Genomic DNA, 26,153 nt, shown 5'->3' on the forward strand with positions numbered 1-26,153 from the left:
AACGGTACATTCGACTAATATGGAAATGTAGCAGTGCAGTGTATTGCAAGGGGCGTGGCTCAAGGATTATTCTCAGCCAGTGTTGATAAAAATTCAGAAATATAAAACAAACATAATTTTAAATAAAACAAAAAATAAATAAATAATAAATAAATAGTGCAAATGTAGTTGAATAATTGGTCAACTAAAAGAGAAGAAAAACGTTTATTTTCTATCAATTTATTATGCAAATAAATATTACTATAGAAAATAAATACTACTAATGTGAAATAAATACGAAACTTTTCCAACACTTAAACTCTAACTTAATCTACAAATCTGCAACTTTTACATTCCTAACTAGAGCAAAAACTAAAATATAAATTCAAACGTGTTATATAAAAGATTTCGATTCCTAACTATCCCATTAAGCTGGCACAAATTATGACACAAAATAGAAAGAAAAACCTTCTATATAAAATAATATATCAAGTTTTGGACGCGCCCAGTAGCTGTATCGCATACGAATGTGAACTATATACACATATAAGTGGATATCGGTGCTAAATCAATGATAACTGCATACTTAAATGCAATTAATGCAAATTGTGACAGATGCAAATGCAAAGTGAGTTAAGCTGTGGAAAAGCTACAACAACAACAACAACAACAACAACTTGAAGCACATGGCTGATGATGATTATGGGCAGGCATTAAAAAGAGACAATCCATAATGAAATTATAAAAAATATAAGCCAACCCGATTAAGCGAAACTGGGAAGTGCTCGGCTAGGATTCGTGTCAACGAGAATAATACGACAATTACAGTTAATTAGTGTAGTAATATTAGCTAACTAACGGAATCATACATCAGCCAACTAAAGAAAGCCACAACAACAAAATCAAGTCTTTAGTTTGTATAAAGTGTAAAAAAGAATAATATTTAAAAAAAAAAACAAAAACAAAAAAAAAACAAAATAGAAAAACTTACTTTTAATACAAAGATTAAGAAAAATAAATGGAATAAAAATATTAAGTTTTTAAACGTGTTTCTATATATATAAATAATCCTTGATAACTGCCTATAGACATTTACGTAACTTTTAAGAATTATTAATAGAGCGAAAAATTCTTCATATTTCCATTCTATGTGCTTTTGCTACAAAACATCACTCAAGCAGCTGTTAACTATCACAAAACTATAAATACATAAATGTTCTTCAATAAAAAACTAAAAAAAAAGTAGTATTTGAAATACTAAAAAATAACGGTGTAAAAAAGTGTTAGAAAACGTTTTTCACACGCGCCGTCGGCTTTGCAGCTCGCTGATCTCCTTGTTGTTGCTGTTGCTCCCATGCAGAATGACAACAACAATCACAACAACAGCAGTGACTACAACAACAAGATCAACTCTATATAGCTATAGCCAATGCCAATGCAGGTTATCAACATCCGTAAAGCGCTGCAATCGCCAACGGTGTTCAAATGTTGATTTCTTCCTGCCGGCCAACGGATATCCGTGCGGATTTTATAGCAGCAGCAGCAGCAGCAACAGCAGCAGCAGTCACAGCAGCAACAGCAACAACAACAACAACAAATACTGCAGCAGCAGCAGCAGCAACTAGACTACGTTGTACAATTAAACTCGAAGAGGCTAGCAAATTGATGCTGCAACAACAACTACAACCATATACAACTTCAAGCATGTAAGTAGCAAGCATTTGTATCTCTGAGATACGTTCGAGTACCTTGAAGTATAGCTCATATTTAATAAGCCTAATCACAGGATCTACGATAAATCTCAAACTTAATGTCAATAGCTGTAGGATACAGTTACAGTTGATGCATCTCAAAGATACATAGGATACAGTTACAGTTAATGCATCTCAAAGATACATATGAGTAGCTGGAAGTGCAGCTCTCAATTATCTATCAGAGGATCTAAGTACGGAAATACAAAGCTATAAGTGTTTCCTTTCAAGCACACTCATAGAAAGATACATATCTCAAAGATACAATAGAGTACCTTGTAGTACAAGTCACATATAATAAGCATAATTAGTGGATTTGCAATAAATCTTAAACTTAATGTCAAGCACTAACAAATAAGCTATAAAATGGCACACACACAGATATACAGACAGACGAATACACATTTGCGCTTAATGCATCTCAAAGATACATTTAACTATCTTAAAGCTTAGCGCGCACTAAATCAACGCAATTACAGGATCTACGACAAATAGTAAACTTAACGTCAAACACAAGCATTACACACACACATACACACACCCATACACACATTTACAGCTATGACTGTATCTATGTATCTGCAAGATTCAAGGCTTCAGCGTTCCGTTCGACTTTTGTGCATTGTAATTGATGAATGAATGAAATTGAAGTTCGGGCAATGACGCAGCCGTTTTCGACTTCAAACGGCCAAAACAGCGCGAATAGAGTTGTTCAAACGCTGGAGGGAGGGGACGGCAGAGGGAGCATGGCTATAGCTGTATTCAGACACAGATATACATATATAAACACATATATGGATATATATATACATTTTTAGCAGGCACAGATACATTTGCGGCCACACAGATGGAGCTCAAGTTACTTTTTAATTGTTGCCAATCAAAAGAAATAATAAATTATATAATTTCGGGTTACGCCTAAATTCACGCACTTTTGCCAACGGCACGAGCAACAATTTTTATTATTACTATTATATATATTTAATTTTTTTTCTCTTATTTTTTTTTTTATTTGTTTCTCATTTTTATTGTTATCTTTAGCATGTATAAGGGCAACAGGCTAATGGAAGTATTTTCTGAGCCGCATAAACTAAATTAATTTTAGATTAATATTTGCGAATGGCAGCTGGAGCTACTGTGATATAAGAGGCAGAAGCGAGGTTAGAAGAAGCAAGAAATCGAAAATGTTGTGTTGATATTAATGTGGACTGAAGGAGGGTTTATGCTTAAGATAGATTTAAATGGGATTTAGCTTTAATATAGCTTAAGAAATCTGCATATAAGTTATTTTTTCCCGATTTAAACGAATATTCAGTTAAACGAATATTCAGTTTCCCTATTACCAGTGAAATCCTTACTTTTAAAGAAACTACAGCTTTTTACACTTCATTTCACGCATGCAATGAATGCTCAGCTCTGAATGTTCAGTCAGGCTGTCAGACAGTCAATCAATCAATCAATCAGTCAGCGATAAACTCTAATGCGTGATGAACAGTTTGAGATAAGTTTTTATGAGCACATCAGACCCTTGCAGAAGTGGACTATAAAAAAAGATACTCTAGATAATATAAATGGGTATTTATAACTGAATACCTTAGACTATATAACAGGGTATTTATAACTGAAGCCTTCTGGCATAATTTTCTGCCTTTTGAGCAATATTTTTTTAGATTTCGTGTCTCGTGTTATTGTTGCACGTCTTTTTGATCTTGTATTTTCGAAAGTGATTAATAGCTTTGACATGTTACTTTTACGCTAATTGAGCGATCAAAATCAAATCGAATTTCGCTAAATTTGGCAGCCAGCTGGCCATCACAGCAGCCTTCGTGGTGAAGGGTGAAAGGGTCGGCATTCCGAATTGAATCCAATATCAAAGCCGAGACAAAAAACAAAAACAAAAACAAAACAGGCCTCAAAGAGCCGTGTCCAAACGGGTCATTTGTGCGTTAAATGCACGAAATGTTCGAGCAGGCCAGAGTTTAGACGTCTCCAACAGATGCAGATACAGCCGACAGTGCGTGGATATAGCTGTCTATATAGGCATACGGGGCGATTAGTAGCGCCTTTCGATTTTCATTTGCTTCGAGTGAATGTTTTTGGGCGCGTCTCAGCACTCGCATCGATTGGGGATGGGGCAAATGGATTGAAGCTGGGGCTGAGGTTGGGGGCTGGGGCTGGCAAATTAAGCAGGTTAATTTAATTTTAAATAGAAGTTGATGGTTGTCTTAAATTGTTTTGCTCTTCGAATTGGTCTACGTCGCGGTCATGCAGTGGCAGTCGAACTCTCGATATGGAAGTGGCAGATGGGCGTAGAAGAAGCTCTACAAAACAGATCATTAATTTTACGATCTTGGAGGCTAGTGAGTGAATGAGTTGAGATGAGCTGAGTTGAGTGAGCGGCTTGCCCAGACAGGTTGAGCCCAGCTGAATGAACGGTTGGACAGAGGTGGAAGGTGGAAGCTGGAAGTACACTTCATTAAGAAGTTAATTAGTTTGAGATTGTTTAGAATGGCTGTAAAGAACATCGAAATCAGGCGAATCTATGTACAGTCGATTAGCCGAACTACTACTCTTAACGAGATTAACTGATGCGAATTGAACGTATAGAATGGAAACAGGTTTTGGGCTGAATGTAAGTAGAGCAGAAAGTGCAGTGGGTCAAGGGCAAGCTAGTTGGAGATGCTGGTATCCTTTCCTATATGTGAGCCATCGTGTATGGTTCTGTTGAGATACAGGAATTTAAAGGCGTACAAATAGAAAGCGGTCTAGAGTCATAAGCCTTTAACATAAAAGATCTATTTAGTTATTAACACGGAAGTGAGAGGAAAGAAAATGTAAAACTCAAATACTTGATTAGCTGTCTACTAAACAAATAGAGAGATGTCTCTGTCTCTAAAGAGAAGGAGTGGCAGAGAGAAAGAGAGCAAAGAAGTCGGCGAAATGCTTGAAATGCTTACGGAAAAAGAGTTATGAAGAAAAGAATAGATTATGAGAAGAATTAGTCTGGAAAAAAATATAGTATTTAGAGATAAACGTTATCCTTAGCGGATTTACATGTATTTCAATGAGTATTTAGTTTTAAAATATTCTTAGCATCGTACACACGAGATATGCATATCCTTCTTAAATGATGAAACCTTAAATGGTTATATGGATATAAAAGATAATACACTGACGGACTATATGAGGGTTTAAAAGCTGTTAACACTTAAAAAATGCGTTTATACTAGAGTCTTAAAGGCCTGGATGATATCATATTCAATACTATAAACTCACATTTTAAATTTCCTTGAAATACATTCGAGTTTAATAGTTTATATGAATATACAGCCTACAGCAATCCACATAAATCAATATATCATATATAGAATATATGTATACATATATATTTGAGTTAAACTCATCTTGCCTCCATGATTGCAATCGATTTTATAGAATATTTCGAAACAGATATATATATATATATATATATATATATATATATATATATATATATATATAGATATATTCCCAAATTAAAATGTATTTTCTAAATTTAAGACTTGAAAGTCTTTGAATGGCACTTTTGCCTCAACCCATCAGATTTCATGGCCAACTGTTATGACTGTGAAAATCGAGTAACTTTCTAAGCGATTGGCTGCTGGAAAATTAAGAAAAAAATAATGAAAAAGAAAAAAAAACTCACACGCACCAAAAATTATGACATTTCATCAATTTAACTATCGAACAAAATTTGTGCGTCTGCAACATTCAAAATGCCAATTACAAAAGTCGAGTGGGGAAGAGGAAAAGGCCGTGGGAGAGAGAGGGAAAACACAACTGAAATTACAGAAATAAGTGAAATGTTGTGAATAAACTGCAAAACTGTTGGCCATGACGTTCATATAGAGAGACATATATGTATATATATCCGTGTATATATACAATGACCAGACATGGCCAGATCTTGGGATGAGTTGAGATGAGTTTGCTGGCAAGGTGAATGGTGTCTGGGCATCTACGTGATCCGCAGTCGGTTAATTGCGTCTTAAACCGGAAACGATGGATTTGATTGCGTTACACATTTTGTGTGTACTTGGAATGTGCGCTGATTTTTTCTCTGCCTTCAATCTGCTGCTACTGCCTTGTCGTCGTCTTCTACTACATTTCGTTTTCAATTTCAATTCACTGTTGTTGCTGCTGTTGTTGTTGTTGTTGTTGCCTTTCGAGTTGGCGCAATGACGATGACTGCGTTTCCGACTGGGATAACCGCAATCACTTTGAAAATCTAAAAAACAAATCACTCGCGAGGCTGCGACGCATTCAGATCTTAAAATTTCCGAATCGAGCTGCGCACCGCTGCTAATGCCTCGGCATACACTTAATCCACATTCAGGCAGCCCAACCAGGCCTACCAATCCAGCGCCATTCGCGGTGCTCTAGACGACCTCGCAATGAAAGTTGCCCGAGTTTAGATGCCGCCGACCCCCTCCTCCTCATTGCCCCCCTCGACTGATGCAATTACGGCTATGCGCAATACGCAAATCGATTAAATGAAAATCATTTGCCAGCAGGCTAAACTGCAGCCCACTGTACCCCACTGTCGCAGAGAGCCAATAGATCTGCAATTTATATATATAGAATATGTATATTTAGAACGATCGATAGATATATTTATTGTTGTATGCATACATGAAGGTGCCCCGCTGTAGCCTTATGTAAGATAATTTGCAATGCAGCACAGGAGATGAGTTTTATTCTAATTGGAACGGCAATTGCACACACACACACACACACACAGGTACAGTGGAATACTACGTAAATGCTGCGGCGTTCTATTTAAATAAATAGCGAACTGAGTCGTAAACTGAACTGCAACTGGTTTACCTATAGATAGTTAGATAATGATGAGCATCCTCTATTAAAGTGAATGTGGAACTTCCTTGGCTGAAAACTGGGCATGGAAAATTTCTATATGGACACTGGGTAGCCTATGCTATTATATTTAGAGAGAGAAGAGCGAAAACTCAAATAGAGAAAGGTGCAAATGGTTTGCGTATTTTTAGTCATTCTTTTGATTGACTGAAAAAGAAGTTTACAATAGAAATATATATATACATTGTGATAGATATACTTAGTGAGAGAGAGAGAGAGAGAGAGAGAAAGAGTGGAAAATATATAAAGTCTTCAAAGTTGTATGAGAGATGATTACAAAACTAACTCGTGCAACTACTTGAGTATAGAAATCGATTGATGATATAATATATAACATAGGGAATTTTTATGAATTATTCTCAATTAATATTGAGCCATTTCAATTTAATTCATTTATTTTGCTCTTAATATATGAATAGGTAATTGAATAAAAACAAGAGTTTAGAATAATTAATAGATCCTTCTAATTGGAAAATAATGCTTTGGCATATAGCATATGGTTATGTTAGCAATAACGGATATTTTTAAATGGCTTTTAAGGCAAACTACAAGAAAAGAGCAAAAAACTCAAGTGCAAATCTAATTTACAACTAGATGACTAGGGCAGATCGATTATATAAGGATATATTCTTAACTAGTGGATTACACTAAACTTTTAATATCATACCAATTCATATTTTCCGACACTATTTCTGATATACTCTGTATTCAAATAATACTTTAGAATCTCTATCTGTCTCTCTTTCTTTATAATTCTATATTATTATTCATAATCAAATCATACTATAGATTTTACGCACTGTGTTTCTCTTACTCTCACTCTGTCTATTTTTCTTCCCTCTCTCTCTCTCTCTCTCTCTCTCTCTCTCTTTTTTTCTCTCTCTCTATCTCGATTATAATCGAATCTTTCTCTCTCTCTATTCTCTTTATCATAATCGAATAATATTATAGAATTGATTATCTGTTGCTCTCTTTCTCTCTATTTCTCTCTCTCCCGCTCTCTGTCAAATATCAAATTGAATAATACTATAGAATTTACGCAATGTATCTTTTATTCGCTCTTTTTCTCTCTTTCTATCTCATTTCTTAAGCCTAACTATTCCAAGATTTGCATATTTTCATGGTATTTCGCTATTATTCTAACATCCAATAGTTCTTCACTCAAGTCTCGCATTTGACAGCTGCAAATCTTCCGCATAACTTTGCACTCTGCCGGCTCAATTTATTCACCATTTCCCACTCAAATATTTGCAATGCAGCTGCTGCTGCGTGTGTGTGAGCGCACTTTGCCAAAAATGCTTCCCAATCGAGTTATTCGCATACGCAAGAGACGTCAATAATTATAATTTGCATACTCATCCGAGCTCAATTCAAGACGTTCTGCTGCCACACCCAATGGCTCGAAGCTCGCCTTCTGCTTCAATTTGCTTTAGATCTTTTTTCGGAGCGACAATCATTAGCAGATTGTTAACGTTCTGCAGTTGGTTGTCTACCTGGGTCGCACATAAATTTCAAAGGCCCTGCACATTGGCTGTGCCGAGGCGAGTCTGAGCGAATCTACTTAAGAAACTTGGCTTTATTATTACCCCACCCATTTATAAGCCAGGAAAAAAAACAAAAAACAAAAAACAAAAACAAAACAGCTACAACAACAATGCGCGTATTTTGAAAGCAAAAGTAAAGTGTTTTGAAAGTAAACTACACTAATTTAAAGCTGTAAATTAACCAACTAAACAACACCAAGCAACAACTACAACAACAACAACAATATCAAATTGAATCCAAGAGCGCTTCAGGCCCGCTTTGACCTTGAATGCAATGAGAGAGCTTTAATTAATTGTTGTGTGTGTGTGCGTGTATGTGTGTGTTCACAATTAAAAAGGTGTAAAATACAACATCCAAAGCAAAAAACACAACAAAATAAAAATGATATTCTATGTCGCACAGATTGAATCATAAATGCGCCCCATCATTGATCAAGTTTGCTATCTGTGCACATCATGATCTCGCATGCGATATAAAGTTGAAGAAAAGAAAGAGAGTTTTGACTATGAGGACGCTTAAATACTCTAACTTACTTTGGAGTGGACTCTTCTTATATATCATATGATATTTAATTAGTTCCTTCTTCAGTTAGTAATAGGTAACAAATATGAGGAAACATCTTTCTAAAGGAATGTTAACACGATATGAAATTAAATTTTATATAATATTGTAATATATTATATCTTTCTCTAATAATATTGCCTTTATAATGAACAACAAATTGAAGAAAAAATCAAAAATCACATCAATGTATTATTTTTACTAAGAAATCAAATGAAACGAAATTTTAAAATTAATTTAAAATATTTATGAATTTTCTTTGATTTTGTTTCTTATCCATTATTATATAAAATTAAAATCAAATTTAATATACACAAAATGTCAGCCACATCTGGAAGAACATAGCGAATATGTCCCACACATCAGGGTATATAAAATCAACTTCAGCTAAAAACTGGAGCAATTTTCACGCTAACTAGATAAAACATACACAAAGCTAAATAAACGTCATTTTTTGGCCGCAGGCAGGCGACACAGCAACAGCAACAGCAGCAGCAGCAGATGACAACAAAAACTGCCCATATTAGAGATCCACAAGACCCGTAAACCCCATGGAAAAACAAGACAGCGTGCAGTACGGCGTCATCAAGAGAGTTGTCGCTGCTGCTGCTGCTGTTGTTGTTGTTGGTGTTGTTGTTGTTGTTATTGTTTGTACTTGAAAATGAGTTGGCCCAAAAGAGCAGACACAAGACAAGTGAGACTTTTGTCTGAATGTGTCTCGTCTACACTGATGAGTAGACACATACATGTGTATCTAGGTATGTGTATTTGTATAACCGTTGATTACAATAGGAAATAATCCCACAAATTGCTTTAATATTCACTGCAAATCAAATGAAGTTGTGCCGCAAGCAACAGCAACAACACAATGAATGCTTCAACTAAAGCGACACAAAGTCGCAAAGTTTCTCGTTTTGTCTCTCTTTTTGGGTCCCCAGCCCTCCCTTCAACGACAAGACTTTCCTGATGCCCCAGTCAAAGCATTTAACCTTGGACCATAAAACTCTGCAGACAACTACAACAACAACAACAACAACAATCGAGTAATATGTAATCATCGCATTGAATCTTAACTTCGTACACCTCGTATGTGTGTGAAATTTTAGATTTCAAATGAGTGTGTGTGTGCGTGTGTGTATGCGTCTCGTTTTTTTCGCATTTCTGATACGAATTGTTGTTGGGGGCTCTCCTCTAATTGTAGCGCATTTAGCATGGCATATTGTCTGCTACCATGCTTGTCCCATGATATATGGGCTCACACACACACACACAGAGTCAGGTGTACTTGGCTTTACAATTGATGTGCCCCGAAATACGTTTTGTGTCTTTTTTCTGTTTTTCTCTGTTTTCATTTATCTCTTGGCTCCATTGTTGGCTCTTGGCCAGTTGCAAAGTGGGCTAGCTTGTGGGCAATTTTCAAGAATTTGCTAACATTATGTGCACTATGTGGGTTGTGCGGTGGCCAAAATGGCTGCTAGACATGGCAGTGGCTCATTTGCGTCGACTTTATGTAAGTGGGTGCAGAGCAGCACAACAAAAACACACAGAAGCACACACAAGAAACCAAAAATTGGGATACGATGCGGTTCGTAACGAGCCAAAATTGAATACCTTCATCTACTTATGGAATGGCGCATTTCAGAGATTATTTTCGGAAGATATTTCAGTTATGTGGAATGGCAATCTCGGCTTGTAATCAGCAAAATTTAGCTCGGAGTATAAATTCCGATTAAGATGTGAGATATTAGCCATCTAGTCGTTATCCATGGGTAGCTGAGCGTGTAAAGGCAATAAAAGAGGTGAGAAAATCGAAAATTTGTGATCGATTTAATTGGTTGTTTGAGCTTGTTCAGTTCACGGCTTCAAGGCGCAGGATGGAGCAGATTTGTTCATATTTTTATAGTTCTTTGAAAATAGCATAAACATTTAATGCGAATCCAATTTTTGATGCTCATAAAATCTTAAAAGCCTGCAGAGTTGATTGATTTGATCACTGGTCGAAACGCTTTCAAGCCGATAATTAAAAAATCATATGGTAAATTGTGCTTTCTATAATATACATAAATATAGTATTTATAATATATGTACATGCATAAAATAATTCGATCAGACTTGATATGATTAATGCCAGCAATCAAAAAGTCTTAAATCAAATATTCTTGATTGATTGAGGTCCTTACACCTTTAATAGTTATGGCTTTTGCATTTCCGAAAGTCTCTCAATATTAAAATGTGGCTTGACTGAAAAGCCAACCAACCAAAAGTGACGATAAGGCGATCAAATGTGATGAGATGAGAAAGGTGAGCAATTTAATTTAGTCAGCTCTTAAAGTGCACAACCTAAATTGAATTGAATTTCACACATTTAAGTTTCAGATAGTGAATATAAATATATGTATATTAATTTTAGCGCGGTTTCATTATACTACCGTTGAGTATTGAAAACAAATTGCTGTCAAATATTTATCGATTTCCAGTTGATTGAAAACTTTAGATAGCGAATAATAATGTCATAATAATTATACAAAAAGACATTAGCTTAATCGATTTGAAATACTGTTATTCGGCCGATTTTAACGCCTGAGCGTATGCAATTATAAGCCACTGTCGCTGTGAGGCCTCAGAATTGAGTTGAGATTGACAAGATCAAGTTTTGCATTGGGTGACCGGAAGGAAAAGCCATTTAAGCCATGCGCGACGAATGCCGCTAATGCATTTAGGCAATTTACCAACACTGGAAAAATAAGTGAACCAATAGTGAGGGAGAGCGAGAAGGGGTGGGGAAGCGGGAGCGAAAAATAAAAACAAAATAAGAGCCAAGCGAATGCTGAACATGTGTGCAAAGCCGTCAAATGTAATTGCCCGGGCAGCGCTAATTGAGCTCCCAGTCGGGGCCAATTATTCTGCAATGTGCACACAGCCATGGCTCAGTGTGCGAAAGGCGGGCGAATCAGCCGCGGGGCGTGGCAGCGCATGGCATTCGCGACAAGAGGGTGCGACACAAACAGCTTGTCAGCAAGTGCGACGCAGCAGCTGCTGCCCAGAGATCGGCTCACATCGTCTTGAATCGGCTTGAACGGGGATCGGGATGGGCTGAGCGTGTGTGAGGAGGAGTCAAAGCACTTGGCGCTCGATGGCGACATCCGCGGACGCAACGCAGCAACTGGAGCACTTTCACTTTGGGCCAAGTGGCAGTGGCAGCTGCGATTGGAATTTGCACATTGATTGTCGTATTTGAAATACCCTGTAGCCTAGAGCATCAGAGGAAGACGTGGAGATAAGTGAGAGTGAAAAATATTGGAGGGAAATTATTGACAGTGAATATATAGTAATAATATAATATGGAATAATGAGAAATTAAATTAATGGGAATCAATTGGAATTGACATAAATGAAATGGGAATATTTTAACTTCACTCTCATTTCATGTAGTCCAAAATTAATTCTAGAGGCAGAATACTTCAGATCTTAGAGTGAATATTTTTTTTTTTTCGCACTATAACTATTAATTGTAAATAAATAGCTTCATCCTATATAGAGGCTTAACACTACAGTTTATGAATGGTTTTTAAGTAATCAATTAATTAATATCTTTATCCGTTCAGCTAAGCTATAACAACTCTATTTAAATTGTAATATGAATGTTGCATAGAAAATATTAATAAATTATAAATAAATAAATATATACTGAAATAATTATTGAAAGCATTGAAAAGCAAGCTCTTAAGCTAAAGCTCTTAAAATTAAAAAAAAAAAATATTACTTAAAATGCAGATGGTCTCGTTTAACCATCAGTAATCAATCCTTTTCACAGTCACAGCATTAAATGCTGGCAAGCGTCTGTTTAGCTTGAATGAATAAAACGAATAAGATTTATGCGCAGTCTAGGCGGATGCATATGTGAAAGAAAGCCATTCACTTTCTGGCCAGCATTGGCTTCGTAGATATGCAAAAGCTTAAGTTGAATCTAGACACAAAATTTGCAAACAGCTCAGAATAGAAGTAGACAAGAATGTAAACGAAAATTACAATTGTTTTATTTTTAATAATTTTTTTAAATTATAGATAAAATGTGTAAACAATATTTTATATATGTTCATATATATTTTTTAACAACTTTTGCTAGTAATTAATATAGTAATATTTCAAAAGCATTTCATAATTGAATACAAATGCATATTACAGGATATCTCTAGGTCGTTACCAATTTGATTTATGGTTAATCTGATGTTGGCAGCGCACGTGGCCCAAACAGTAGCCGCATGTTTGCTGCTGCTGCAGTTGTTGCCTGCTCATAAGCCAGGTCGGCGGGGGCGAAAGTCTGCAGAGCAGATGAAAAGTGAGGAGGAGGGGATTGCAATTGGCTCGGCCAGCAATATAATTAGGCCTGCAGCGAGAGGCATTCGGACATGCGACGTTTGCTGAATGTGTTTTCAATTTTTTGTTTGTCTTTTCTTTCTTTTGTTGTTTTTCTGTTTTCTGTTTTCGGGATGTGCGCAATATTTTATGCTTATGGATGAGGAGGAAAAAATGTTAGCCATGTTACAGTTAGGTTTTTGGCCATTGTTCGACGCCCGCAGCAGAGTTAACAAGGCGCAGGCACAGTCACAGGCACAGGTTGGGGCTCCTTGGGATTCATAGATGTGCTCATGTGAGGCATGCACTGGATGCAGTTATTGTGAGCCACCAAAATGGCCAAGACAACTTTCTTCTTCCTCTCTCAGGTGCAAACTGGTTTACTTATGATGTGAATGTTGATACGGTTTCTTTTCAATTTTGTATTTTTTTTTGCTGCTTCTATTTCGTTATTTTTTTTTTTTCATATATATCTAATAGACTGTATGTGTGTTGACTGTGTTTTTTTTTCCCTCCTTAACTGGCGACAAAACTGGCCGGGTAGCTCGGGCTATCGCTTTCAACTAGAACAAGCTTAACTGGCTGCCCGGCTGGCTGGCTGGCTATTGGAATAATTGTATCACCTGGCTCAGACGAACTGAGGCGAACTGCAACTGAATTATGTGGTAATAAATTTATATCAAATAAGTTGCTTCCACACACACACACACACACACACACAGAGTCAGTCAGATAGACAGAAGTGCGAGGCTCAATGAAGAAATAAAATTTTAATTAATTGCATCAGCGTTTAGGCAATCAAATGGAGCAGCTTTTTTTCGGCTCTTTGAGTTGTGGTCTCTGATGAAGTCGTGAAATGCACAAATGTATTTATTTCTTTTTGTTAACTTTAAGTGTTTCGTACAATTAAATATTTGAATATAAAGTTTGCTCCTTCTGCTGCAGCTGCTGCTGTTTGCTGTTTGCTGCTTGCCTTGACTCTTTGCCCACAGCTCTCATCTCTCGTCTCTCGTCACTCGGCTAGTTTCGATCTCGTAAACACTTTCAAAATTTCGCTGGGCAACATTCACTCGAGCGAGTGGGTGCCACACGGATATTCAAATGCATGCCTTGCATGCTGTGGCTCTGCATGTCCAGCGAGTGCTTTATCTATCAGCTTCGAACAAATGAGAGTCAAAGCTAAATGAAATCAAGTCCGAGGCAGCTCTAGTTAATTATGATGAGTTGTCTTATACATAGTGTTAGACACTGAAAATAAAAAAACAATCTACTCTGCTTTAATTAAAAATGAACAACAGTACATATGTATTATTTTTCAAGTTTATATGTACTTTAACTTAATTTAAAATTTTATATATTTTAAAATTCCAATATTTGTATCAAAACTATTTACATATATTACAAAAAACTTGAAAGTATTTTTAAAGAAATCAAAAGCAATATTTATGAAATATATAAAAAAAAATTAATTACAAAAATTATATTTGAATTAAAAACAAATACCAAATATATTAATATTTTTAAATTTAAATTTATTTATTTTTTTTGTATATTTTGTTTAACTATGAATATTTAAAAAAAAAAAAAAAAAAAAAAAACTAAATAAAATAAAATAAATATATCTTGCATAACACATTGAAAATGGGAGCTCAGGATAAACAATTTCTAATAACAAGGACGTAAGACGTAGCGTAAGACCACAAAGAAAAGAAATGCATTTATCTGTTGATAACTATATCATGCCTAATATAATTATATGGAGACCTGATCGCACACTTGTCTAATTCAAGCTGAAATATAAAATATTCAGAAAATACCAAAGTATTGAACTCTTTGATGACTACTTGCGTAACCTATTTCTAAAACTCCTGAATATGTTGCAGGGTATCCCTTAGTCTACCAGAGCAACTCCAGTTGCAATCAGCTCAAATGGCTCGAAAATCCATAGCTTTAAAGTCGCATATAATAGAGACTGCAGTCGGTAACTCATGTGGCATATAAAACTAACTTTAAATATAGAATAAATGTCAGATATTCGCAGTCGGATATTAATAAGCGCCTCCAAGAGGCTGGCCGCCCACAGGGCCAGTGCGCGGGCTCGTATATCAGGCCAGCAAGCAATGTGGCAGCTGCAGCAGCTCAATAAAATCCAAGTCTGGCCAGCAGACTTCGTTGGCCTGATTGTCATTTACAAATGAGCGCTCTAAACAGAGGAGCATTAAAGTGTCCCGCAACAAGAAGAAGAAAAATTGCTCAACTGATAGTCGAGCTGCAAGTCGACCAATTTTGCACCTACGAAATGCGGTGAAAAATTTCAATTATTTAAGCGCTGCCACATGCAACATGCAACAGACATTTGTTTGGCCGAAAGCTGAGCCTGGACGCTTGCGACGTTTAGTTATATAAAATACAAAAGCCACAACAAAAACAAGAGTACAAAAAAAAAAAAAAAAAAAAAAAAAAAAAAAAAAAAAAAAAGACAGCCTTTAAGTAAGAAATAAAACGTCGAAAACTATAACAAACAACAGGATGCAGCAGTTGCAGCACTTGCAGCAGTTGCGGCACTTGCAGCAGCCTGGCGGCCGTTGGGAAAGCACTTGCCACAGTCGAGGAGCTAAGCCACTGAGCTGACGGCAAGTAGCTCTCTGTGCGAACAGTTTGTGGTCGATACAGTTTTCGACATTCATTCATTTGGCCAACGATCAACGACCGAGCTTAGATCGAAGCAAGACTGCAGAGGGGGCAGAGTGGGAGGCGGGGCAAGCATCCTATATGTGTGTGTGTTTGTTGTTGTTAATTTCGTTTTGGCTAAAAAATGAAACAATTTCCGATGTCACTCTCACTTTTTATGCCGCTGACGACCATCCAGGCCATAGACCATAGCCAGCTATAGCCATCAGCAGCAGCAGCAGCAGCAGCAAGAGCAACAGATACATTCACAGATACAGATACATTTACACAGCGCACTATGGCTGGCAGTCGAGCAGCCAATCTAGACAACGAGATATGTAACGCAGACGACAAACGCGGCAAGACGTGATTTGGAGATGTGTTTGCGACTTTTGCAGCAACTGCAGCAGCAACTGCAGCAGCAACAGCAGCAGCAACAGCAACTGTTGCCGCTGCCGCTACACTTGTTGTGTCCAGCGCAAGGAAAAGTGGTACAGATTGCTCCAATGCAGTCGCATCATCAACATCATCAGCCATTCAGCTGCAAAACGCATCCAACTTTGTTGCAAATTGTTGTTGTTGTTGTTGCTGCTGCTGCAGTTGCTCTTGTTGATGTGTGGCATTTGCTGCTGCATTTCTTTTCAACAACTTTTAATCTGCAACAATTTCTGCAATCATTCACAGTTGGAGAAATGGCGTTGAGGCTAATAATTTGAATTTGAATAGTTTATGAAGCATTCGCAAGAGCTCAGATGGCTTAGGTCTGATGAGATTGTTTCAGCTTGTTAATATATATATATATATATATTTTTTTTTTTTTTTTTTTATTTATTTATTTATCATTATTAATAATTCTTCTATGAGCCTGCATTTTATTCGTTTATTAAAAAAGTGAAACAAAAATTTATTTAAGGTAGAAATTGAGGTTTTTTTTATGCTCTATGAAAGGTACTAAATACTTTATAAAAAGTTTTATTACTTTTTATACAAATAGTAGTTAAGTTAACTATTATTTATTATAGCTTTTAATTATAAACGTCATATGATGATGGAAGCATAGCCCCTTAAAGTCACCCGATTAACTTATCAGATAACACACCTTAAAGGAACCGAAACAAAAAATATAGATAAATATATAATATCTAATTCGTTGCCATATTTCAAAAAAATGTTTACAAATTTTCATGCAAAACTATAATTTTTAATATTTATATTCACATTTTCTAAACGTTTTCTTGCAATATTTCTCAATATTAAATCTAATATTGTTCTTCAGTTTTTCTTAAAAGAGTGTATAATTTTTTTTTTTTTTTTTTTTTTTTTTTTTATTTTACTAACCAATATGTATTTCTAATTAGGAACCAAGCTGCACATGCGTGAATGACTTCCAATTGGAACTCCAAAATAAATGCCGCATATTATTTTCATTACCTGCCTCAACTTGCGCCTGACTTCATATCTGAGTAGTGAGTGTATGTGTGTCTGTGTGTTTGTGTTTCTATGTTTGTAGCTTTGCGTGTTTGTTTGTTGTTGTTTTGGCCGTTTGTTGTGACGATTTTGGTATCAGGTTGCCTCGTTAGAGTTCGAGATGGATGCGAGTCGAGAGAGTGAATGAGTTGAGTGTGCGTGTGTGTAGAGAGAGTGTGAGTATATATGTGCATGTGTGTGTGTGTGTTTGTGCTTGTGGATCCTGCCAGCAAACGTTTGTCGCCGCATTGCTTGTCAGTCGTCTCTGTTGCTGTTGTTGTTGTTGTTGTTGTTGCATCTTGCTTTTTGCACTGATGTAACAAGGTTTAATTTTCCATTTCAATGCGCGGCGGCTGCGCTTTGGATTTTTACTCTCGTTTTTCATTGCGCGTCTCTTCGCGTCGCGTCGCTTCGTCTACAGCTTGACTTTTCGCTATAGTTGTTGTATTTAGCTATAGTTTTAGCTATAGTTTTTAGCTTGGGTTAACTGTTAGCTCGTTGCGGTTGATTATGCTTTGCTCCTAGCGCGGACCACAAGCGTAACCGAAGCCACTCGCTGATTATGTGGATAACAAAGATGATGACGATTATGCAGATGATAATGAGGATAATGATGATCATGATGATGCTGATGGCGATGATTAAGTTGCTAATGCTGACTGCCGCTTGGCGTTATAATTATGCAGCTGCAGGCTAATGACCAAGTTGGTGGGCAGTCAAAACAAGTTGATTGACTGCTAGATACTCTGTAGCACGAAGGGAGTGAGGGGATGATAAGATTGTAAGCCAAATTTTAAGCAGAAGAGGATCAATTACTTCTAGAAGTTCTGTAAACAGAAGTTGCGATATGGAGGAAAATGAAGAAAAAGACACTGCTTTGGTTGAACATATTACCTGACTGCTAGATACCTTGTAGCGAAATGCACTGAAAAGAGAAAGATTTGCATGGATTAGCTATTAGATAATTATTTTAACATGAAGCAAGGTATAAAAAAGAGTAAATACTATGTACTAGGGATATACCCTGATTTTGGGATTCTACTCTTACACTCTTACTGTTACTATCAGAGAGAAAGGCTATTTTATCATTTCTGGCTGCTATAAGAATAAATTATGATAAATGCCACAATATCTTATCGTACAGAATTTACTTGATATATATTTTTGTGATAGGCGCTCCCAGGAGAATGAAAGGTTTTTTGCTCATACAGAAATGGAAGTTAAGAATCGATGAAGATCTTTCTTCCTCACACTCTGAAATCACTCTGAATCACTCTGAATCATTTGGTTTAGTGGTATATCCAAGTCTTATCATTGAATTTCGGATAACACTAGATATAGGAGAACATAATCAAAATGTATAAAAAAAAAAGCAGTTTATCCATGGAATAAATATAGCTTTGAGATGAACTCTTCACGCCTAAAGGAACTCTGCTATATCTATACTTAGTCAAAAGATTTAATAACATATAAATGCATCCGATCTATAGAGAAAAGCCAAACACATTCCATTATTTGACGACTGTCACTTTCTCAGCTCCAGCTCAGCTATTGCAGTAAATATGATACTCCTCTTCAACTACCTGTTTGAGGGTATATACATAATCATAAGGCTGCTGCCGCTCTTGATGCCTGGGGCTGGTGGCTGGGAGGGAGAGGTGGTGCGGCTGCTGTAAGCTGGCTTTGATGATGGGTACGGTGTGATCCATTTTGAGCATGACCAAGCTAATCTCTTCGTCCGAGTATTGTCAACGGCTTTGTGGGGGCTGATTATGCTGGCTTGGCATCAACTTGAGCTATGTGGCTACCAAGATAGGCAACATTGCAGTTGCTGCTGTTGCTGTTGTTGCCTGTCGACATCTTCCACTGGACATTTTCCAATCTGGAGCGTTGCCAGTAAGCTGTTGTTGTTGTTGTTGTTGTTGTTGCTGTTGCTGTTATGTGTCGCTGTCTGTTTGTCTGCCTGACTGCGTTTTTCGCGGTTTTACAACTTTGATTTCACTTTTCTTTGCAACATGCGACGTTGTTGTTTGTTGTTGTTGTTGTACCTTCACTGGCCGTTTTTTGAACTGTTTGCTTCATTGCTCTCGTTGTCGTCGTCGCCGTCGTCGTTGGCTCTGCTGTCGGTCCGCTTAAACTTTGTTACTCTTTAATTGGTTTTTTTTTTCCTTTGCTCCCCATCATCATCTGCTTTGGGCATCCGTTTTTTTTTTCTCTCTCTCTCTCTCTTTAATGATGATGCAGTCGGCTGGCCAGAGCGTTGGCCATAATTGTCAACCACTTTTGCACGTTAGCCACAAATTATAAACACATCGATATGCAATTCCATTTGAAGAGGTTTCCATGTCGCGTCTTTTCGCTAATTGAAAATTGCCGGGAAAAGGCGTTAAAATATTTGCTGCTTTCATTTAAGGGAGCTCAAGATGCAGACGCATTTGTAAAAGAGTGTTTGCATTTAAAATAAAATATATTAGATATTATATTTATGTTTTATTATTTTATATTATATAATATTCTATTTAGTGTATGAAAATAGATTACATTTTTTAAGTATTAATGCCCATATTAGTTTGAATTCCCATAGTCATTTATAGTTTTAGCATTAGACTTTCCCATAGACCTAACTTAGTAAGATGCAAAAAAGTTTCGTGTAATTGGCTAACTGAAACATGAACCCAAGTGAAGTTCACCTTCTAATCGCACTTATCTATAATAACTTAATTATAAATGATCAGATCAGCTCTGATCATCTCAGCTGACCAATCAAATTGATTAGCAGCTCGCTCACGCTCTGCTCGCCTATTCTCTCTCTCCCTCTCTCTCACTCGCACACACATGTACACTCTCTCTCTCTCTCTCTCTCTATCAAGATCACTCAGCTAAATTGTTTTGACTTAGTCACAAATCGATTCAATCGAATGTTACTTCGATGCTACTCAAAATATGACTCAAGTTCGTCGTGGACTAAACTGTCTCTAGTCTAACAGCTGCGAGTGTTAAATATCTGTTTTAAGATCGCAGATCAGCTAACTTATGTCATCAACGAGGCGGCCAACGCAAAAGTTCTCAAGCTCCAAATACCTTTTTGCTTTGTTTTTTGTTTTTTTGGGTAGAAATATTTCAAGTCTTACAAATGGCTGAAAGCAGTAAATCAAAGCAGCAAATGCGGCTAATTAAGTTTTAGGCCAACAGCAACAAAAGGCAATTTGTTGTGCGATTGTGTGTAGCGGCTGAAGCCGCTAAATGCTGCACCAGCCCACGGAGAATGTCTCGTGAAATATTCTGTTCTAGATAGCAAGCGCAACAGCAACAACAGCAACAACAGCAACAGCAACAACAGCAACAACAGCAACAACAGCAACAGCAACAACAGCAACAGTTGCAGCTTCATTGAACGCCTACAGCTGCAGCGTGTGGCAGTGGCTGTTGATGTGATACCCTGTAATTTGTAGCAAGATGTGGTAGAGGAAAATAACTAGTATATCTTATACAAAATACTTATTGCAATATTGAGTAGTACGTAATTCATATCAACTCAACTTAACTCAACTCGATAAAAGCTTTAGTAATTAGTTCTCGCTATATTTTTCAGCTTCGAGTTGACTTTTAGCTTTATAAATCCTTTAAATATGACTTTCCTTTATTAAAATATGTTAATATATTGCAAATATCTTTTACAAATCTATAAATGATATATATTAAAACTTTTTTTTTTTTTTTTTTTTTTTTTTTTTTTTTTTTTTTTTTTTTTTTGTAGCAAAATGTTTTAATTTATATAATATTTCTAATGTTTGTATATTTATCATACATATACATCATACATATCATTATCATACATATATATATTTTAGTTTTAATTAACATTAATCATTGACCTTGAAGGGAAATATATTTGAATATACTAGAATTTAGTTTAGTTTTTTTTTTTCCTTTTTTTTTCAGTTTTTTTTTTTTATTTTTATTTTATTTTTTTATTATATAAACATAAATCTATATGTTTTATTTATTTATTTTAATATAAATATATTTGAATATACTAGAATTTAGTTTAGTTTTTTTTTTTCCTTTTTTTTCAGTTTTATTTTTTTATTTTTATTTTATTTTTTTATTATATAAACATAAATCTATATGTTTTATTTATTTATTTTTTATAATAAATTCTAATATAATATATTTATTTATGTTTATTTATTTTTAATATTTTTAAATCTTAACTCATTAGCCAATAAAATATAAGAAACATTTTACAGTAAGATATAGTTGTATAGCCTATTTCTTAGGCATTCAATGCATAGAGATATAATAAGAACAATAAACCATACAGCTGACATATAGAGATGATATGGTAGAGCTATAAGTTTTTATTTTAATAGCTATAGCTTGGGTTGACAGTTGTCGGCGCTGAGAGAGCGTTATGCAGACTGAACAGTAAAAGATTGAATTATTTCCAGAGTATCCACAAGTCTGTCATGCAACAAGAAGAGCGCATTGACTGCTTGCAACTGCAGTTGCAGTTGACTTTGTCGACTGTCAGTGGCTTTGTTTTAGCTGCCGCTGCTGCTGCTGCTGCCTGGTTCACATGACTGGCGTGCCATCTGCCTGGAGGCCAAGTGGCAAAGAGGCAAACTTCCAGCTGGCAACTGCCTCAGACTGTTTGGCTAAGCTGCAGCCTACGCAGCACGCACCTCAAACTGACGACCTCCATGGGGGCAAATGGTGTGCCCACCCCCCGCACCCTCACTCCCGCTTCGCTCCGCCCTCTGCTAATGTATACATAGATGTTTGTCAGTGTTTTTTTTTTTCTTTGGTCTGTTTTGTCTTACATAATCGTCACTCTAGATACCGTTAGCATTCGTATTTTTTTCTTCTTCTATTATTATTACTATGTTTTTTTTTCTTGTTTCTTTCCGTTCCAAAACAACACACAATAGAACAATTGTTTAAACTGGGGGGTTTTGGCATTGCGCCAAATAAAAGAAGAAAATTGTTAGTTAAAAAAATAAATGTATAAAAAAAACAGCAGCTGAAACTGAATTTAGTTGTCGCATGAAAATTAAGTTCTCTTTAAGACAATTATGTGTTTTTTCATCTTCTGGTATTTTTTTTTTTTTTTTTTTTTTTTACTTTTTTGCACTTAAGGCATTCCTATTCTACATTTTGTTTATGCCGTTAGGTTAAAGTCATGACGTAGATGGGAATTACCCCGGGCTATTAGAACCTGCACAGCTGTGGGAATTATGATGTGACGCATCTGGAACTGGGCTACCTCACGATCGATGGCATACAAAATTGAAATATCAAATAGTTAGAGAGATATTAATAGTGTAGCTCCCCTTTAGGCTATAGGGAATATGCTGAAGATGAATAAATATTCGTTATAATTAAGAAATATTAATATATGTATTATGTTTTACAGGGTGTATCTAACTAATCAACAGTTCTATTAGGCGGATACATAAGTTCTCTCAGTGGACTAGTTATTTGGACAACTGATAGATAAGAATATGGATTTGAATATTTGGGTTGTGTATTTGGATGGAATGTTGTCTTAGGCAAAGGTCGAATGCTGTGACGATGGGGCTAATTAATATACATATGTTGCACAGCTCATCGGATAGTCGAAGTATGCGTATGGAAGAATAAGTGAATCGAATATTATTTACTTATTCAAAAATATTTAGAGTTCTCTCCTTCTCGCTTTATCTCGCTGTCTTTCTCTCAATCCCTCCCACAATTGTTTCTTTATATAGACTAACTGTGGAAAGTCCGACATAGCTTTATATGGCAGACGTTTAATTTTTAAATACATAAGTAATTCTTCTTATAAGAGTTTATAAAATAAGTTTTACAAAATGAAGGTGAACATTTGAACGCTATAAATAATCCAATGATTAAGTTGATATATAGTAGATTATAGGGAACTAAGAAATGCTAAAATATTTACTTTTTCTTTTATTATATCTTTGTTAAAAAATATACCTATAAATGGGAATTATTCTCAATTTATTATATACAAAATTTTGTTATTTGTTCTCGTGTCATTTGCGTTCCCTTTCGATTTATTTTTACAATTTTTTATAAATAATTGCATTATTAAAAAAAAATTATTCTAATGAATTTCGCATCTCTCTGTCTCTTCAACAGGTTCATAAATCCTGCCTTTGAACATTTCTTAACTCAAAGACAGCAAAAATAACAAAAATATCAGCAGATAATAGGAAGAAGAAGAGAAAGCAGACGAGAATCTATTGTAAAGCACCACCAAAACTGAAGCAAGGCAACAACAAGAGCAACGCAAGTGAATCAGTTGACAGTTATGAGAGAGAAAGACCACTCACCAAGAAAGATGCTTCCTAGCCCAAAACAGGGCTGTGTTTACCCTGCCTTAGGATTAATACCCACATCGTATATATCACATGTACCTTATGATCTGTCCGCCTCGACGACGGCGGCCATAGCCACCAGCAGCATGACGACGACAGCAGCAGCGCGACACCAACAACAACAACAGCAGCAACAGCAGCAGCAACAACAACAACAATCACATCATGGCAACAAGGCGAAGCGACGCAGCAGCTACGATCAGCCGCTGGACCTGCGACTGGCCCACAAGCGACGGCAGCCCGCCAAGCTGCAAGAAGAGGATGAGACGCTGGAGCCGCAGCCGCTGGAGGATGAGAACAGCAATCTGATTCTGTTCGCCAACGAGCTGGCGGTGCAGCGCAAGGAGAAGGAGCTGAACAACAATCACATAGCCGCCTCGCTGGCCGACCTGGGCTTCGATATGAGTCGCAAGATGCTGCGTGCGCTGCGCGAGGGCGTCACCGCGTCGCCCCCAGCGCCAGCGCCCAATGCCATTGTCGCTGCTGGCGTGCACTCGACGCTGCTGGAGGCGATGACCAAGACGCTGCCGCTACAGTATCGCAATGTGTTCGCGCCGCCGACGGGCGCGCCAACGGGCGCGACATGTCCGACGGCGCCGGAGTTTGCGTTTCGCCATCCGCTCAAGAAGAGCGACCTGAGCTGGCCGCCCAGCGAGCAGCAACAGCAGCAGCATCAGCTGAAGCTGGAGCAACTGAAGCTGGACTTGCCCACGGCCACGCCTACACCTACGCCGCATCCCCATCCGCATCCGCAGCTGCAGGAATTCCAATCGCGGCAGCATTCGCGCAAGGCCAAGCAGCGGCAGGCGCAGTCCCAATCCCAGGCCCAGCCCCCAGCTGCTGCGGCAGGCGGAGGCAACTCACTGCCCGTGCAGCGCAACAAGGATCGCTACACGTGCAAGTTCTGCGGCAAGGTCTTTCCGCGCTCCGCCAATCTCACCCGGCACCTGCGCACCCACACGGGCGAGCAGCCCTACAAGTGCAAGTACTGCGAACGTTCCTTCAGCATCTCCTCAAATCTGCAGCGGCACGTGCGCAACATCCACAACAAGGAGCGCCCGTTCAAGTGCGAGATCTGCGAGCGCTGCTTCGGCCAGCAGACGAATCTCGACCGGCATCTCAAGAAGCACGAGTCGGATGCGGTCTCGCTGAGCGCCCTGAGTGGGGTCAGCGAGCGCATGCATTGCATTCGACGCTTCTGCGAGAATCCCAATGAGGAGTCCTACTTCGAGGAGATACGCACGTTCATGGGCAAGGTCACGCAGCAGCAGCAGCAGCAGCAGCAACAACAACAACAGCAGCAACAACAGCAGCAGCCACAGTCACTGCCATTGGCAACATCACGCAGCTCCGCCTCGTCCAGCTGCTCCGCCTCGCACACGCCCACATCCTCGCATACGCCCACGCAGTCGGAGTCTGCGGAAACGCTGGCCCAGGAGCTGCGCCGACTGCAGACGGAGCGTGCCAAGTCGGGCGACGACAGCAGCGAAGAGCAGCAGCAGCAGGAGGAGCAACTGGCGCGACAGCTGGAGGCAGAGGCCGAGGAGTCCAAGTGCATATTGCAGCTGAAGAAGACGCTTGCCTCCAAACTATTTCCCACAACAACAACAACAACTACAACAGCAGCAGCTGCAGAAGGAACAACAGCAGCAGAAGGAGCAGCAAGGGAAACACCAACGCTCAAGGAGGAGCCCTGAAGGTCCCTCAGCCCCAGATCGCAGCCAATCCTGAAGCAGATGACAACAATTTCCTATACGGTAGAAGCGAGCAGCGAAACAACACAAACACTTGTTTAGCTGCAAATATAAATATATACATACATATCTTTGTATGTGCATATTTTATATATTTTGTATTTTTTAATTTGTAATTTGTATGTTAAATGTTTTAATGTGTATATCGAATTGTACAAACAAGAGAGGAAACGAAAATATTTAGTTGAAGATTGGCAAATGTACTATATCAATTTAGTTATTTAAGCATTGGTATTTTTTGTATATATATGCAAAGCGACGCGAGACGTATGTACGAAAATAACAAAAACAAGCGCCCACTGTTTAATAAAAAGTTACAAGTTTTTTGAAATTTACTAAAACGTTATGAATTTTCCTTAGGAACTGTTGGGTGCAATGGCGACATCTAGTGTTCGGTAGATAAGCTAAGTGCAACGTTATGAAGCGCCAATAAATGGACGCTTGTGGTGGCGCCACCTGGCGTTATTTACTCTTAACAATTTTGTAAAGACACCCACTAGTGTTGAGTAGGTAAGTAACAGAGACAAAGCAGTGACACGACGTTCACTGCTAAGTAAAAAATGATGATGATGTTGCTCAAGTTGGTGTGAGACTTTGATAACAATTGCACCTGACTTTTAAAGTGTTACATACCAAATAATAAACATATTCATTTATTTTGTATATGAATGCTGTGTACTGTATTATTACCACTTATCAATTGTTGTTGTACGTATTTTAGACCATCATTAATACCACACAGCTGTTCAAGTCACCTAACGCAGCTGATCAGC

The 26,153-nt window shown here is 37.5% G+C and overlaps 1 protein-coding gene across 1 annotated transcript; it reads left to right on the top strand.

Annotated features, from left to right (window-relative positions):
- Positions 1-971: 971 nt before the first annotated feature.
- Positions 972-25,711, top strand: LOC6577907 (transcriptional regulator ovo). The gene is made up of 2 exons (XM_002003802.3): positions 972-1,685; positions 23,388-25,711. Exon 2 carries the CDS (start codon positions 23,560-23,562, stop codon positions 25,321-25,323), a length of 1,764 nt encoding a protein of 587 aa, XP_002003838.2. The 5' UTR covers positions 972-1,685; positions 23,388-23,559; the 3' UTR covers positions 25,324-25,711.
- Positions 25,712-26,153: the final 442 nt, after the last annotated feature.

Source organism: Drosophila mojavensis, unplaced genomic scaffold (genome assembly GCF_018153725.1).
Source record: "Drosophila mojavensis isolate 15081-1352.22 unplaced genomic scaffold, ASM1815372v1 contig_49, whole genome shotgun sequence".
In the NCBI taxonomy this organism is placed as follows: Eukaryota; Metazoa; Arthropoda; class Insecta; order Diptera; family Drosophilidae; genus Drosophila; species Drosophila mojavensis.